The sequence below is a fragment of the Thamnophis elegans genome, chromosome 2 (assembly GCF_009769535.1).
Source record: "Thamnophis elegans isolate rThaEle1 chromosome 2, rThaEle1.pri, whole genome shotgun sequence".
Classification (NCBI taxonomy): Eukaryota; Metazoa; Chordata; class Lepidosauria; order Squamata; family Colubridae; genus Thamnophis; species Thamnophis elegans.
In genome coordinates, this window is record NC_045542.1 from 91969678 (window position 1) to 91984205 (window position 14528).

The window sequence follows — 14528 nt, forward strand, 5'->3', positions numbered from 1 at the left end:
TGGCTTTCTCTACTCTGGCTCTCTCTGGTTTGTGTCTATAGTCTGAGCTACTTTGGCAAGGTTCTGATTTCTTTGCTCTGAGTAGACCTTTGCAATTCTTCCAAAGTTGCTCTGAATATTTTATTTTGTATTATAAATTGATGTTGATCTGCTAGACTGTTGCTTCTGTTTCTAGATACTATCCTTGCAGAACTGATACACTCTTTTCAAATATTCTTTTCTTGATGGACTTGGTTTATAAAAACAGATAATTTCTTTATATATTTGTGACGGGTAAACAAGTTTTGTTCTAGTAGTCTTGCAGCTGCTGGCCCTGGTTGCTCAGCCAACAGTCCTGAGTCTTGTAGTCCATTTGTTACCAGATGTCCAGGAACTCCAACACCTAGAATGGTCCTTGTTGACCTTGTCAATGGACAACCTGGTATGGTTTATCTAAATTATGTTTCACCATATTATTTATTGTAGACACACATTTTTCTAGCTCATCTGATGACAACTCTCCAGTGTGGTTGAACCTCTGTCATTGCTCTTATCTTCCTCACAAGCCACACAAGCATGTCAAGAAAATACCTCCCAGAGAACTTATTATTATGGTTGGTTGCATAATCAGTCAGATTTTTAGACTGGATGGTTATTTTTATCCACCTGTTGAGTCCTTCCCTAGGACCTGGGATAGGGAAATGTTGATTGGTTAAAAGTATTGTTACAAGAGACAAGCTGTTCCAAGTAAAATTGATGGTTGAAATTGACTGATGGAGATTTTGTCAATGTCGATGGGGTTCATGTAGTACTCCAGATGTTTTGGGATTCCATCAAAGATGCCTATTATTACTGGCACTATCTTTGTTTTATTTTGCAATAGCTATTCTACTTCTATTTTCAGGTCTTTATGTTCTGTCATCCCCCCCCCCCAAAAAAAAAGTCCTTTTTCTTCTTCACTGTTTCCAAATTCTGCAATATCTACTATCCTGACTTTTATTTGTTTTTCTTATCAACAGTTATTAAGTCTGGGATGTTACATGACAGGTGTCTGTCTGTTTGAATTCTGAAGTCCCAAAACTGATTCGAGTTTTGGAGAGCCGAGGTGGCGCAGTGGTTAAATGCAGCACTGCAGGCTACTTCAGCTGACTGCAGTTCTGCAGTTCGGCTGTTCAAATCTCACCGGCTCAGGGTTGACTCAGCCTTCCACCCTTCCGAGGTGGGTAAAATGAGGACCCGGATTGTTGTTGGGGACAATATGCTGACTCTGTAAACCGCTTAGAGAGGGCTGAAAGCCCTGTGAAGCGGTATATAAGTCTAGCTGCTAAAACCCATTCGCTTCTTCATTCTCAATCCCCCCCTCTCCCCGCATTGTGGTTCTACCAGTTCTTGGTTGCAGGTAAATGGTATTTCTTGTAGATCTTCCAATGCATCATTGTTGCTACTTTGTCATCCTATTGTTTATAGTCAATCGGTATGATCTCCTTGGAGCAGCTAATCTAGGTGGTACACTTTTTCTTCAGTTTCTTTGCAGAGGTGGCATTTAATATCCATTGCTGTCTTCAGTTCTGGCTTTATATACATTTATTCTGAAGGCTTGATATTGTGCAGCCAGAATTAGCCCTTCTCTCTCTTTCTTCAACTTTCCTGCTCTTAGTCATTGTCAGATCTTGTTAAATCTTGGCCTGCTATTTTTTAAAAAAATATATACTGGCCATGTAATTCTTTGCCTTGCCACGTCTCTTTTCTGTTCTTCTTTTGGTCTTTCCTTCAGGCCAGTTTGGTCTCTCCCTTACTCAGTAAGCCTTTATTGTATACTAGCTTCAGTGCATCTTCTTCACTGTTCTTCAGACAGTCTTCCAGCGCCTTTTTAATAAATTAACATATCATTAAACTTGCTAATATTTGTTTATTTAGTTTTAATAACAATTTAGTAAAAAGCAATATATATTATAAATGTACAATGAAATCTATATAAAGCATATAAATTTAACAATTTCTATTAATAAAAAAGAAAATATAAAATAAATAATTATTAATAAATACATTTTAACAAAAAAAAATGTATGATTTCTCAGACAGATTTTTAGACTGGATTTGGCACCGAGTCCTTCCCAAGGACCTATTGTTATCAAACTGAGTTGCTGTGATAGAATTGGATATGTATAAGAAGTTGTTTATATCCCTAAATCAGTGCTACTGTGTTCTTATATTCCCACTGTCAAGATACATTGCAAAACTTTGTTATTCTCAACAGATGCCTTTTCAGAAAGCAGATTAATCACTTTTCCTCCTTTCTAAATATTTCTGCTTTTGTTTTCATTTTTTCAAATAGACATCAAAAACCATTTCTGGACTATGGGGATGCTGTGATGCATGGGCTAGAAGCTGGTCCCGTTTCATGGCTCAGAACTCATTCTATCTGGGGAAGGTACTTAACTTCATTATATTTGTGTTGTATCATCTATGGCAGGGGTGTCAAACTCACGGCGTCATGGCGGTGTCACGTGACATATCAGGATTTCCCCCCCTTTGCTAAACTGGGTATGGGCGTGGCCAGCGCGTGACTCGTGGGCCGGGAGTTTGACAGCCCTGATCTATGGTGATCAATTTAAATTGTCCATTAAAATGGAGGTAATTTTTTTTTTGCTATGTAGGTTGTGAATTTTATGAGTTGCATTTGAGGTACACAGGAAAGATTCAGATCCAGGACGATTGATTTGGGTCTTTCAAACCAGACAAGATTTCTTTAGGTCAGATTTCTGCTTCCATTAAGGAGGAAGGGATCATTCACTCTATTAAATATTACAGTTGACTAAACTGAACCCTGTTATATTTCTTGCCAAATATAACTAACTAGGAAGGTCCCAGCTGGGTAAATATACAATTGGTTAAACCATACCAAGCATATTGTTTACTGAATTGAGATCTTGCAGATTGAAAATAATAGTGTAGCATCAGACATATCCAAAAGCTGACTTGAATTAGAGTAGTAATAAAATAATCAAATTTCCATTTAAAATGTTTTATGGAATTTAACTACTGAGAAATTCATTCCATCACAATTTTGGCAAGGTTTTTGAGAGTGGGTCTTACCTACTTGGAAAAATTCATTGAGAAAAATAATATTATAGTGGGGGGAAATTATTACTTTGCCATTATAATCCTCACACATGAATTTGATTTGATTTGATTCATTCTGTCTCTAGTTGCATTATAAGATGTCATTTTGACAACATATTTTTGAATTTTCATTATATTTTTAATTGGACTTTGTATCTAGCAATATTTCAGAAGATTGAATTGATACATCAGAAAGGTTGAATATTTACAACTGTTGATCTTGCATGCTTACAGTATGTTTTGTTTTTTAGGTACCTAGTGAGTTTTTTCTTAATTCTTACCCAGCTGGGATTCTGTTGTGTATATTTTGTATTCCTTGCTGACAATTTCAGACAGGTAAGAAATCAGCATAATGTTATAATATCCAAAGCAAGTATCGCTAAACATTCAGGATCATAATGTTATTTGTTCATAAGCATTGTTCCAACATTACCTTTTATATATAGCTGCTTTCATGCTCTCTCATGTAGCTCTTTTCATGTACACCTTCCATGTGAATGACAAGAGACTCATGGTTGAGTCTCTTGTTATCATAAATTATATGTACCCTGCTGCAATTAGAAAGACTCTGAACTAAGATATTTCCCAGAAACGAAATAAACCCTCCTATCCTTGGACCAAGGAGAAAGGAGGACAAGCATAGTACAGTATTAGATTAGGACTGGGAAGATTTAGTTTCAAGTATATTGTCTGGTTCAAAGGGGTATTTTGTGCCAGTTACAATCTCTCACCCCAACCACCTTGTAAACTTCTTGTTCTGGGAAAATCAAGAACAAAATTCTGTGTATGCTACTTCTTTTAGAAGAATGGCAACATATACATCCATGATCCAGCCAATAATTAGCTTGTAGAATATTTTCATTAAACTTAAATATGAGGTGCATTTTTCTCAAATTTGTTTGCCACTTGTCATCTTGGATGTCCTTCCTATGCATCTTGAGAAATCATAAAGGATATTAATCTTTGAGGGAAGCAGAACACAAAAGTGCTACCTAAACCCAAGGCTGTATTTTCTCCTGTGGAATCTTTGCTTTCTGAATTTGAGAAAAATATTTTCATTTATTTTGTCTGAGTTTACATGATGAATCATGAGGCACGAGTCAACAACTCAGTTCCGTATTTGAATATACTATAATGAGTTGTATAACTTGGCAAGCAGTTCTCATCCTGATCTATATACCCTAGGTTTAATGGGGCAAGTGTCTCAGCAGATTTAATAAGTTTGCACTAAAGCTAAAGCCAAATGGAGTTGTTTCGTGTGTTTAATTTTATGAAGTATTGATAGTCTGCTTTGATACTTTTTTTTTGTAGAGAGGGCAGTTGGTGCCCTCTTTCGTGGGTGTTCAGAACCATCTGTTCCTTTTGAACTAATATCTAGGTATGCAATCATGAGTGGTATCCTGTGAGAAGTGGGAATCAAAGCTCAGAGTTTCTTAGCATTCTTGCATTTGTGTGTGTATTGTGTTGTTCTGCTTACTTATGATCATACTTTTAAACTACTTGGAGTGTGCAAACTTTCCTTTGTAAATCCTACTTAATTAGAGCTGGAATTAGAATTTATTTTATTTATTTCTATTCTACCCATCATACTTGTGTGACTCTGTCTGGGTGGTTTATAGAAGTTTTCTCCACCCTCTGACCTCAAGTGTGTTCTATAATCCTATATCCTATATAATGAAGACTTACACTTCTAAGTACTACCAAATTGGGGCAATCTGGTTGAGTACACTTTATTATAATCACTTTACAAATCAGGTGGAAGACAGCTGGTTCATTAGCAATTTATTTTTGTCTTTATAATTATTCAGGTAATATCTGCTGCCAATGGTACCACCAATGATTGCAATGCCAATGAAACTGCTCTGTGGGCTCCAACAATGAGCTCTCAGTTATATATCCTGTCCTTCTTACCATTTGTGATACTGCTCGTCTTCATCCAGAATCTCAAGATTCTTTCCATTTTCTCTATGGTGGCCAATATTCTGATGTTGAGCAGTCTGATAATGTTATATCAGTACATTGTCCGGGTATGTATAAAACTGATTCCTTTCAGCATCTTCTTAGCACTCGGTGCTTGCATTTTGTTGGTTTTGCATATCCAATAATACTAATAATAATTCTGTGGTGAATAGAATATGCTATATATTTAATAAGGATGGCCATGGTACTGTGTGGAAGAAACATTTTCAAAGACAGATACAGTGCATTTGTGCTTTTGTCATTTAAAAGTCAACTTAGGTTACAAAGGGAAAGGTGTGATCATGTATTTTAAGTTTTAGTTTATTTTTAGTTTATTTTAGTTGGATGGGGTGAAATATGGTTCTGACAAATAGCTTTAGAGGAAAAGTTACCTTGAAAAACAAGTTGAATGGACAGAGTGGGGATCTTGCTGGGTGGATGAAGTGGTACATGCAAATGAGTGAAGGGCTCTGTATTGGAAAATATTAAAGAAAGGAAATACTTCTGAGAGGTTATGAATGGCAGAATTGAAAGGGCAAATGCCATGTGAAGAGCTCGAGTGGGCCAATCCCAGCCCCTGAAACAATAAGATGCTTGTTTTGAGGGAAGAATGAAAAATAACTCCATAAAGAGATTGATTTTTTCATATATAAATGGGACAAGTTAATTATTTCTTATGGTAGACATTTTCATCTGAGGGACACCATTTCATTTAATGAGGGAAGAGTATAGTAAGAAAGGTTTTGGTAGCTGGTAGAAGACCACTTGAGCATTGTATTCTCTTGTTTTCAGTAATCTATGAGATTCATAGATACTAATGTGTTTAAATCCTTCTTAAGGAGATGTCAAGGAAATAATAGTAGTTGAGTTTCCATCACTTCTATATATATATAGCAGAGGAAAACTGTTGCCTGAGAATTTGGATGGTAGCAACTAGTCAATGTAAGGCTACCATGTAAGAGGTATTCTTTGAATTTTGATTTCACTGCCATCCCTGCAATGTTTTGTTTTATTTATTTATTTCATTTATATGCTGACCATGTCTCTACCAAGTGACTCTTGGCAGTTTATATTACTTTACATACATGTTATATTTTCCCTCAACAATGTAAGTTTTGCTGTATGTCTAGATTTTTTTTAAAAATGTTATAACCACATAATTGTCCACAGAGTTTTGTAAATTGGGCAGAATACAAGCACAGTGAAGAAAGAAATTATCAAGTTTGGGTTGCAGATCCCACAAGGTGGTAGCCAACAAGGCTTTTATTAGCTCCGGGAATAGTTATTCTAGCAAATAAGGAGGGTATTAAGCTTGAAACGGCTGGTGTAGAAAATCCGAGTTAGGAGAGTTTGATTCCATATAAGAGAGTTTCCTAAATTGCAACTGCTTCTTGTTGGAACTCCTTCTAAAGATCTTCTGCTTTTCTTCCTTTTAGGACATTCCAAATCCTAGCCAGCTGCCTATGGTAGCTGCCTGGAAAACAATGCCTCTCTTTTTTGGTACAGCCATCTTTGCCTTTGAAGGCATTGGAGTGGTAAGTCTTGCCTAGAAACTTAGCTTAAAACAGGGGTGTCCAACCTTGGCAACTTCAAGACCAATGGACTTTAATTCCCAGAGTTCTCCAGCCAGCAATTCTGGGGGGTTAATGTTGCTTGGAATCTTGTTTTGCTAGGAATTGAAAAATAACTTAGGTCTGGTAGATTGTCAAGTGGCATTTAGCACATCTGTCTCTTTGCATCCAGATGTCAGCTCTAAATTGAACCTGGCTGAAGCCATCTTGTGCTGCTTCACAGTTGCCACACGCTACAGGGGGAGGATGAGGGGAAACAGCTTGACCCTCTCATAAACAAAATATAGAGCTCTCCTGTGGGAACCAAGGCCATCTCAACAGGTGGTAGGAGGAGAAGGAGCAGAAGTGATCAAGGGAGATCGCCAACTGCTTTGATTGGACAATGATCTGTGACACCGGGGAGGGAAATTTTTGCACTTTTAATTACATGGTAACCATGGGAAACTTTTAGAGTTGGTTTTCGCTGGCTATGCCAATATGATGTGTCCAATAGATATGTTCTCTGAGGAATGTTCCTGCCTTGGAGTTCTGATTTCTTTGGGTGCAAAGAAATTACTTGGAACGCTGTTTAGTCTTCAAGGCATTGAACATTTGAAAAGACCAAAAAGTTCTTAACATAGTTTTGTTTTATATTTGAATGAGACTCTTGGTATCCTTTGACAGCATCTGACCAATTTGTACCTGACTTTATAATGGCTCTCAGCTGTTCTGGGATCAAACACTTCTTTTATGTTGAGTTTTCTAACTTAGAACTCTCATTTGGAACTCTAGTTAAAATGCAACATAATAGTCTACATGAATGATCTTATATAGCTCTAATCTTTTGAACATAACTAGTTTGATCTTTTGGAATAGACAGAAATGTTTGATCCATTCTGTTCCTTTTTCCTTCTCCCTGGCCTGGTCATATTTGTCTTTTATCTTTCAGCAATTGAGATCTAATTTTCCACAGGAGTAATTTTGTTTCTTGATTGATAGTTGCTATTGTGAGATATTTTATTGGATTATGCCATGTATTCGAGCAATGAAAACAAGAGTAGAACCCTGTCAAATGCTTATTTGGCCTCAGTCTATGCACTGGTTTCAATTATTTTGCACTCTTTTGTTTTCTTGCTATGAGAATCATAAGGACAATTTCTGAGGATTCAGAGCAAGACTCAGAACAAATGGTTGGGAGTGCAAAATTGTCAGATGTAATTGAAGGGGTCTGGAATATCTAATAAACCATTAGAAACTAAGCCAGTTCAATAAGTTGCCCTACCTGAGGCTCAGCAACAAATAACACACCTCTCCCCCCAACCCATCATTGCCAAAGAAGTATAGTTAAGGGCCTCTTTCCTTTCCTGACAATGAAAATACAGCAACAAATAACAGTTTGCTTCCCTGTTGTGCTTTCTAGAATCAATTCCTGAGAGTCCCCTGCTTTATGGTAGTACTAGCTTTGGGGAAGATTTTTTTTCCTCCCAGCAAATAAGGGGAAAGAGATAAAAAGTTGGTAGAATCTTCTTTCCTTGGATTTTTAAGAAGCCAGTGGATAACTTTATTTGAAGCATAGATCTGATCCAATTGAATACCGCAATTGAATGCAGAAAGACACTGCATAGTCTTGTCTCAGAAACAAAGAAATTAGGGCCATGCTAAGAAGATATTATATATCTTTCCTTCTCTAGTCAAGACAGCGATTTTTTGAGTAGACCAAATGCTAAGTGTGCCCTGGTCTATTGTGAAGAGGTAATAGGAGAGTAAAATGATATTTATTCACTGTTGGGGCTTTTCTTCTTCTTCTCCAAGGTGCTCCCTCTAGAAAACAAAATGAAGAACCCACAGCACTTTCACATTATCCTTTATGTGGGAATGGCGATTGTTACCACGTTCTACCTCAGCTTGGGAACACTAGGATATTTGCGCTTTGGAGCTAACATCCGGGCCAGCATCACTCTCAATCTCCCCAACTGTTGGTAAGTTGAACTGGGAAGCTTTTTGTTACCAGGCAGAGAAAAATTAGCGTAGCTACAAGTCCATTAGCATTTGGCTTTCTACAACATCCAAAGCCCTGATTCAGGTAACAAACACTTTCTTTCGTCAAGGAAGACTTACGTGCTTTTAGTTTACTTGTGAGACAAATTTCCCTAGTGATCTTTGGATCAGGGAGCCCAAGCATTCTCAAATAATGTAATCACTGCACTATCTTCAATTTTTGGTTTGGTTTTTCACCAGAAGGCTGAGTGGATTTAACAGTTGGCTCTTGCCTCATTTTCGCAGGTTGTACCAGTCTGTCAAGCTGCTCTACTCCCTTGGAATCTTCTTCACTTATGCTCTCCAGTTCTATGTCCCTGCAGAAATAATAATTCCTGTGGCTGCTCCTAAGGTCCCTGAACGCTGGAGATTATGTTTCAAAGTGCTGCTGAGAGTATTACTGGTCTGCATAACATGTGAGTGGTGAAAGTTTTCTTCTCACTCAGGTAGAGATTTAGCCCACGGGATGCTTTATTATGGTAAAGATATTTCTAAGAAAATTACTGGGCTCTACAGAAAATAAAAATGGAGGCCGAGTGCAGTACAGTGCTTTTGTTCGGTGAAAAATACACCCCCATACACCAGAGGTGGAGAACCATGGCCCCTTTAAGATTTGTGGACTGGCTAGCTCAGGAATTCTGGGAGTGGAAGTTCACAAGTCATAAAAGTGCCATCATTCCCCACCCCTGCCCTACTCCTACACCAAAAGGGTAAAAGCTACAAGATTGATCTGCAGTGTCTTAGTTGCTAAAAAAAAAACACCGATGTGTGAAAAATTCCCTTAGGTTGCTATAGTGATGAGACTTGTCTAACATGGTTGCCACCTCACGAATAGGGAGTCACCCCACATGGCACTCAAGTCATGGTGTCAGAACTCCAAAGGCATGAAATTGATCACCTCAAAATGTTTAGGGACCCCTGACTAATGCAATAGCTTTGTACAGATATTAGTAATAAATAATATTGGTGCTAGATTCAAGAATTCTTTCCGAGTTATTTACAAATTCCATCTCTCAGCTTGAAGAGCATACATATTGATGGCACATTTTGTCATGATTCGGTGTGTCTGTTAACATCCCTTTCTATTTTGCCAAGAAGAGTTTCTTACAGAGTAAAAACATACTCCGAAATTAAAAACGATGTTTATTTCATTTGAAGTTGTAGTAAAAGAAAGACTAACTACCTCAGCTGCTTGCCCTTCAATTAGGCATCTTCCCTCACAAAGCTTTTATTTCCTCTTTTTCTACCCTTTAGGTGTCCTCGCAATATTGATTCCTCGCTTGGACATTGTCATAGCTTTAGTAGGCTCAGTGAGCAGCAGTGCTCTAGCACTTATTATTCCTCCCATTTTGGAGATCTTCACCTATTATTCGGAAGGCCTGCATCCCCTCATCCTGGCCAAAGATATTCTCATCAGCCTCTTCGGTATTACTGGCTTTGTTGTGGGGACATATGAATCCCTCTACGAACTGATTTTACCGGCTGTGTCCAATGCCACCGTTGCTTTACCATGACACTGTAACCTGTTTTCACTTTGAAAAGTTATCTGCAGTTCGGTTGGATCTTGAGTTTCTTCATAGCAACTGCAGGAACTCGGGCCTCCTCCTTGCTTTCTATTTATTTTATAGATTAAGCAGATAAGGCTACAGTTAAAAAAGAAGGGGCTCTTTTTTAGTGCTCTTACTTATTTATGGTTCTTTTTTTTTTTTGTACGGGGTTGATTTAGGAGACTTTTTTTTAAAGTGTGCTCCATTATGATTATCCCTACCTGGAAGAAACTGAATGTCTTGCAAGCATTGTGGATTTTACTAAACGTCTGGATCAAGGGCGGCAGTGAATGTGGGGAGAATTAGGAGTCCTAATACTCCTCACCAGATGATTTTTATGAAGCCTTTTGAGCATCATGTTACCAGTTCATTTTTATTTTCATTGTTCTTGTTCTAAACTACTTCAGGCTATCAATTTAGAAACTATAGGTCTCATTTCTAAAATAAATTCCTCCTGAGCTTGAGAGTGGTGGCTAACACAGAAGAAGGAAGTGCAAAAGAAACGCGATGTGTAATATTAAAAACAGATGCTGTGAGTTCATGCTCCTGTCCCATAAAGTTCTGTGTCTATTGGTAATAAAACAGAAAGCTAAAAACAGCATCAAGATGTATAATCTATAATTCTCAGGAACACCAATTGGACTGCATATAAAATGAGAAATAAGGTTTATATTGCTGAATCCAGCACTGCTAGTTTGACCTATATAGCAGGGTTCATATCAAATTGCTGTGCGGAAAAAGACACATGTGTGAGTTGGACAGGAGATTGAAAAATGTTTTTAAAGATATTTTTTTATAGTTGTGTAAACAACAGGATATTATAAACCAATTCTCTGTTGTAAGCTTTACTTCGTTGTAGCATTAAGGACCATTCACTAAGCATACATTTTGAAAAATGCCTTGAATGTCATGATTATAATCCAATTTCATGTAATATTTCACACTATATATGTATGTACACTATAAAAACATAAGGTGAGTCAGATGCATAGTTGTAACTTCTGAATTATTTTGCTTCTGGATAATGGAAACACTTTTGAGAGCTACTAAAGAATCATAGCCAATTAGTATGTGTACATAGGTTAAATTCATAGCCCAACTTTCACGGTTTTCTTATTTTATATATAAGAGGTCCTGAAAAGCTAGCCAATCAAAATAGATAAATATATTGATTGAGCAGGCACATGGAGATTCTTATATTAAAAGTGCAATACACATCCTATTTTCTGTTATTTGCCTTTGTTCTCAGGAACACTGTTTTCAGAAGCAGTGTTGAAATTAAATAGTTTACATAACGGTTATTTTCAGAATTTTCTTCCTAAGATTTCAGCTGCTTCATGCCATTACGAAATATTTGATACTACCGTTTCGGTTTTCTAAACTAATCATACATGCAACTTGCATTTTAGTTTCTTCTGTTTTTATCTAATTAGCCAAGCAATCTGAATTTGACTGAACTCTTAAATTATAATTAAAATGCAATTTACCAGGAAACAATTTGTGCTCCCTGAATTCAGTAGAGCTTATTTCTGTCAGGTTATGTCTTTAAAAAAAAAAAAAGGAAGATGGGATGCATACCATTGTTTATCTCTTCCAGTAATCATGATTAGGTTGTATCTTTATCTTTGTTCTTGAATAAGCCCCACAGGATGAAGAAGGGAGCAAGGAATGACCACTCTTCAGATATGGCACCCAGATATTTATTTAACACTTTAAATAGAAATTGAAATGTAGGGTTTTTTAATTATTTTGGAAATGTTTTGTAGTCTGGTTTTAAATATCATTGTAATGACTTAGCTACTTTTTATGTATTGCTGTATGGTTGATGAAATAATGAAATGAATTGCAAGTTAGCTTCCTATCCCCTTTCTCATTCTTCTGAAAGTACAGATGTCTCGTTAACTCTAGGATATACCTGGGGTTTATATTTCTTTCCCCCTATACTGGTAGTAAAGCATGTGAGAAAATAAACAAAACATTCAATGTTCTTGTCCTGGCAACATAATGGTGAAATGTAAATTAAAAATGCTTTAAATTTTGCCAGTGAACCCAGGACACTGAAACATAAACAGACCCCTGCAGGTTAGTGATATTGCACGTTTACACCATGATTAACTAGAACCTTTGCCAGGTAGCCAGAATAGTCAAGAGGAAATAAAATGTAAAGTGGTAATGACACATTTCTTAACTTTAAAAATAAATAAATGGATATTTTGACTTTATAATTATTACAGTAGAATTGATAATGTTATGCTTGTGCATTTTTGCAGTCTTACCTTGAACTGTTAAAAGTGATGATGTGATTATTAGCACTGAAACAGAAGCAGAATGGATGCAGAAAGTAAAAAAACAAGGGAGTTTAATGAAGTCGCGAAGAAACATTATTAAATTGTTTACTGGCTTTTTCACTTTAGGATTACCCCACTTTTCAAATAGTAAGTGCCATTAAGACCAATTTGGTAGATGCTCTTAAATATAACCCCCGTAGAAAATGCAGGATTTTAACGTTTATTGATTTGTAGATCTTCCATTATTTGAAAAGTTCATCGTTGCATAATATTGTTTTGATGGCTATTAGTTGTATTAGTCACAGCCACTGAATGGAATTATTTTGTTCACTTATTTATCAATAGATGCCTTAATATGTCTTTGTACTTTATGGTTCTATAAAACTTTGAACACTATGGGAAGCATTCTTCTCGGTGGGGATAGTACTTTTTCTTAACTTCTAGAAAATGAACACTTTTTGCAGTCAGGAGTTTAATGAAAAAAGTTTACATCAGACATTACCACTAATTATAACCTATATCCTTGGCATTGTGGCTGATGGCCTTGTCTTGGTCTACATGATAAAATTGCCGGCATACAATTATCTTTTACTGTTTCTCCTCCCCCCCGCCCCCCTAGAATAAACTGTGGCCTATTTGTATGTACTTGCACAGCACAGAAAGAGGCGGTTTTGAATTATTGGGATTATCTATATACTTGTTTCCAGTAAGCCTCATAGAAGGGAAAAGCTACAGCAATGGCCATATTAAGAGGTTTTTTTAATCTGTTGTCTAGAGTTGTGTCTAATGTAGTAATGTCCTCCTCAGATCTCATACTGAATCGGTAATTATGAGATTTGACGCAAACATTTCTGATTTCGCTATGTTATCTTTGTCATATAGTCTGTTCTGTCTCTGATAATGAGTAAAAAGGGCATTTCAGTGTCAGTCAGATCTGCTTACTTTAATTTGATTTATTGGTAAAAGAAGCGATTTGCACCTGTGAAATTAGATACGGTAAGTGCAAAATACAAACACAGCTTTGACATTCCTCAAACGTCTATGATTATCAAAGAAATCCCCAAATTTGACTTCCAAAGGGGGACACATTGAAGATCTGTGCATAGATCTAAGAAACTGGAACACTACATATTTGGAGACTAAATGAAAATACCAGCTAATGTTTGTACAGAGCTTTGGAAACAGTTTCCAATTCCTCAAGGTTACTCTTAATGTATCACTTTGGTCCTTTGCCTTCAATTAGATATACTTCTACTCCTTTTAGGGTAGCTTGGTGTCACATATTTAACTATGGTGCAGAATCAGGCAAACATATTTTGGGCAACCTAAATTTGGGAAATGCATGCAATTATCCTCAAATGTTTCTACAAGGAGTGACTTTGAGGATAGGAAACAATGTCTGTTTGTGTGTCTATCGAATCAGTTAATGTTTATTTATTTGTGCCTATTTGTGTGTACAGCAAGCCACTATGTACTTTGGGTGTACTGTGTAGGAGACACAGGTGATATTATGTATGATAATGCTGTAACCGAATGATATATTTTACTGGATGTTTCATTCAATAAATTCAGTTTTTTTTTTACTGTATTAAAGGTTCCACGGTGACTTTATTTGCTTCTTTTTCAGATTGCTTCTAATTTGTAATATTAACGAAGAGGAAAAAATGAAGTAATAGCAAACATGCACTGGCTATCTGAACTACAAACTACACAGGGATGGGCTTCAAAAATTGCAGCAACGGGTTCGCTGCCCCGTTGCTGGGTGGCCATGGTGGGATTGGCTTAGTCGGTTCCGGCAGGGAGGGAATGTTTTTCACCCTCCCCACGCTCTGCAGGCTTTCCTTGAACCTCTGGGAGAGTGAAAACTGCTTTCCCCGGGCTCGAGAGGTCCTCCAGAGGCCCATTTCTGGACTTCCGGAATTTCCAGTAGGCCCATTTTTCACTCTTCCTGAGCCTCCACCCGGGCCCTGCACTTACTTGGCATGATGAACAGGCCACGTGGAGACTTCTTGGAGGGGTGGCATGGTGTGGCCAGCCAGGGGTGG

The 14528-nt window shown here is 37.1% G+C and overlaps 1 protein-coding gene across 1 annotated transcript in view; it reads left to right on the plus strand.

The window, feature by feature from the left end:
- The window catches only part of LOC116503853 (proton-coupled amino acid transporter 1-like), a 30943-nt gene extending 17317 nt beyond the window's left edge, over window positions 1-13626 (plus strand). Inside the window, exons 5-11 of the mRNA XM_032210527.1 lie at window positions 2315-2410; window positions 3354-3438; window positions 4911-5129; window positions 6498-6596; window positions 8424-8590; window positions 8895-9064; window positions 9903-13626. Of these exons, the coding sequence (XP_032066418.1) occupies window positions 2315-2410; window positions 3354-3438; window positions 4911-5129; window positions 6498-6596; window positions 8424-8590; window positions 8895-9064; window positions 9903-10162 (1096 nt within the window). The 3' untranslated portion in view covers window positions 10163-13626. The remainder of the gene's footprint in view (window positions 1-2314; window positions 2411-3353; window positions 3439-4910; window positions 5130-6497; window positions 6597-8423; window positions 8591-8894; window positions 9065-9902) is intronic.
- The last annotated feature ends 902 nt before the right edge of the window (window positions 13627-14528 follow it).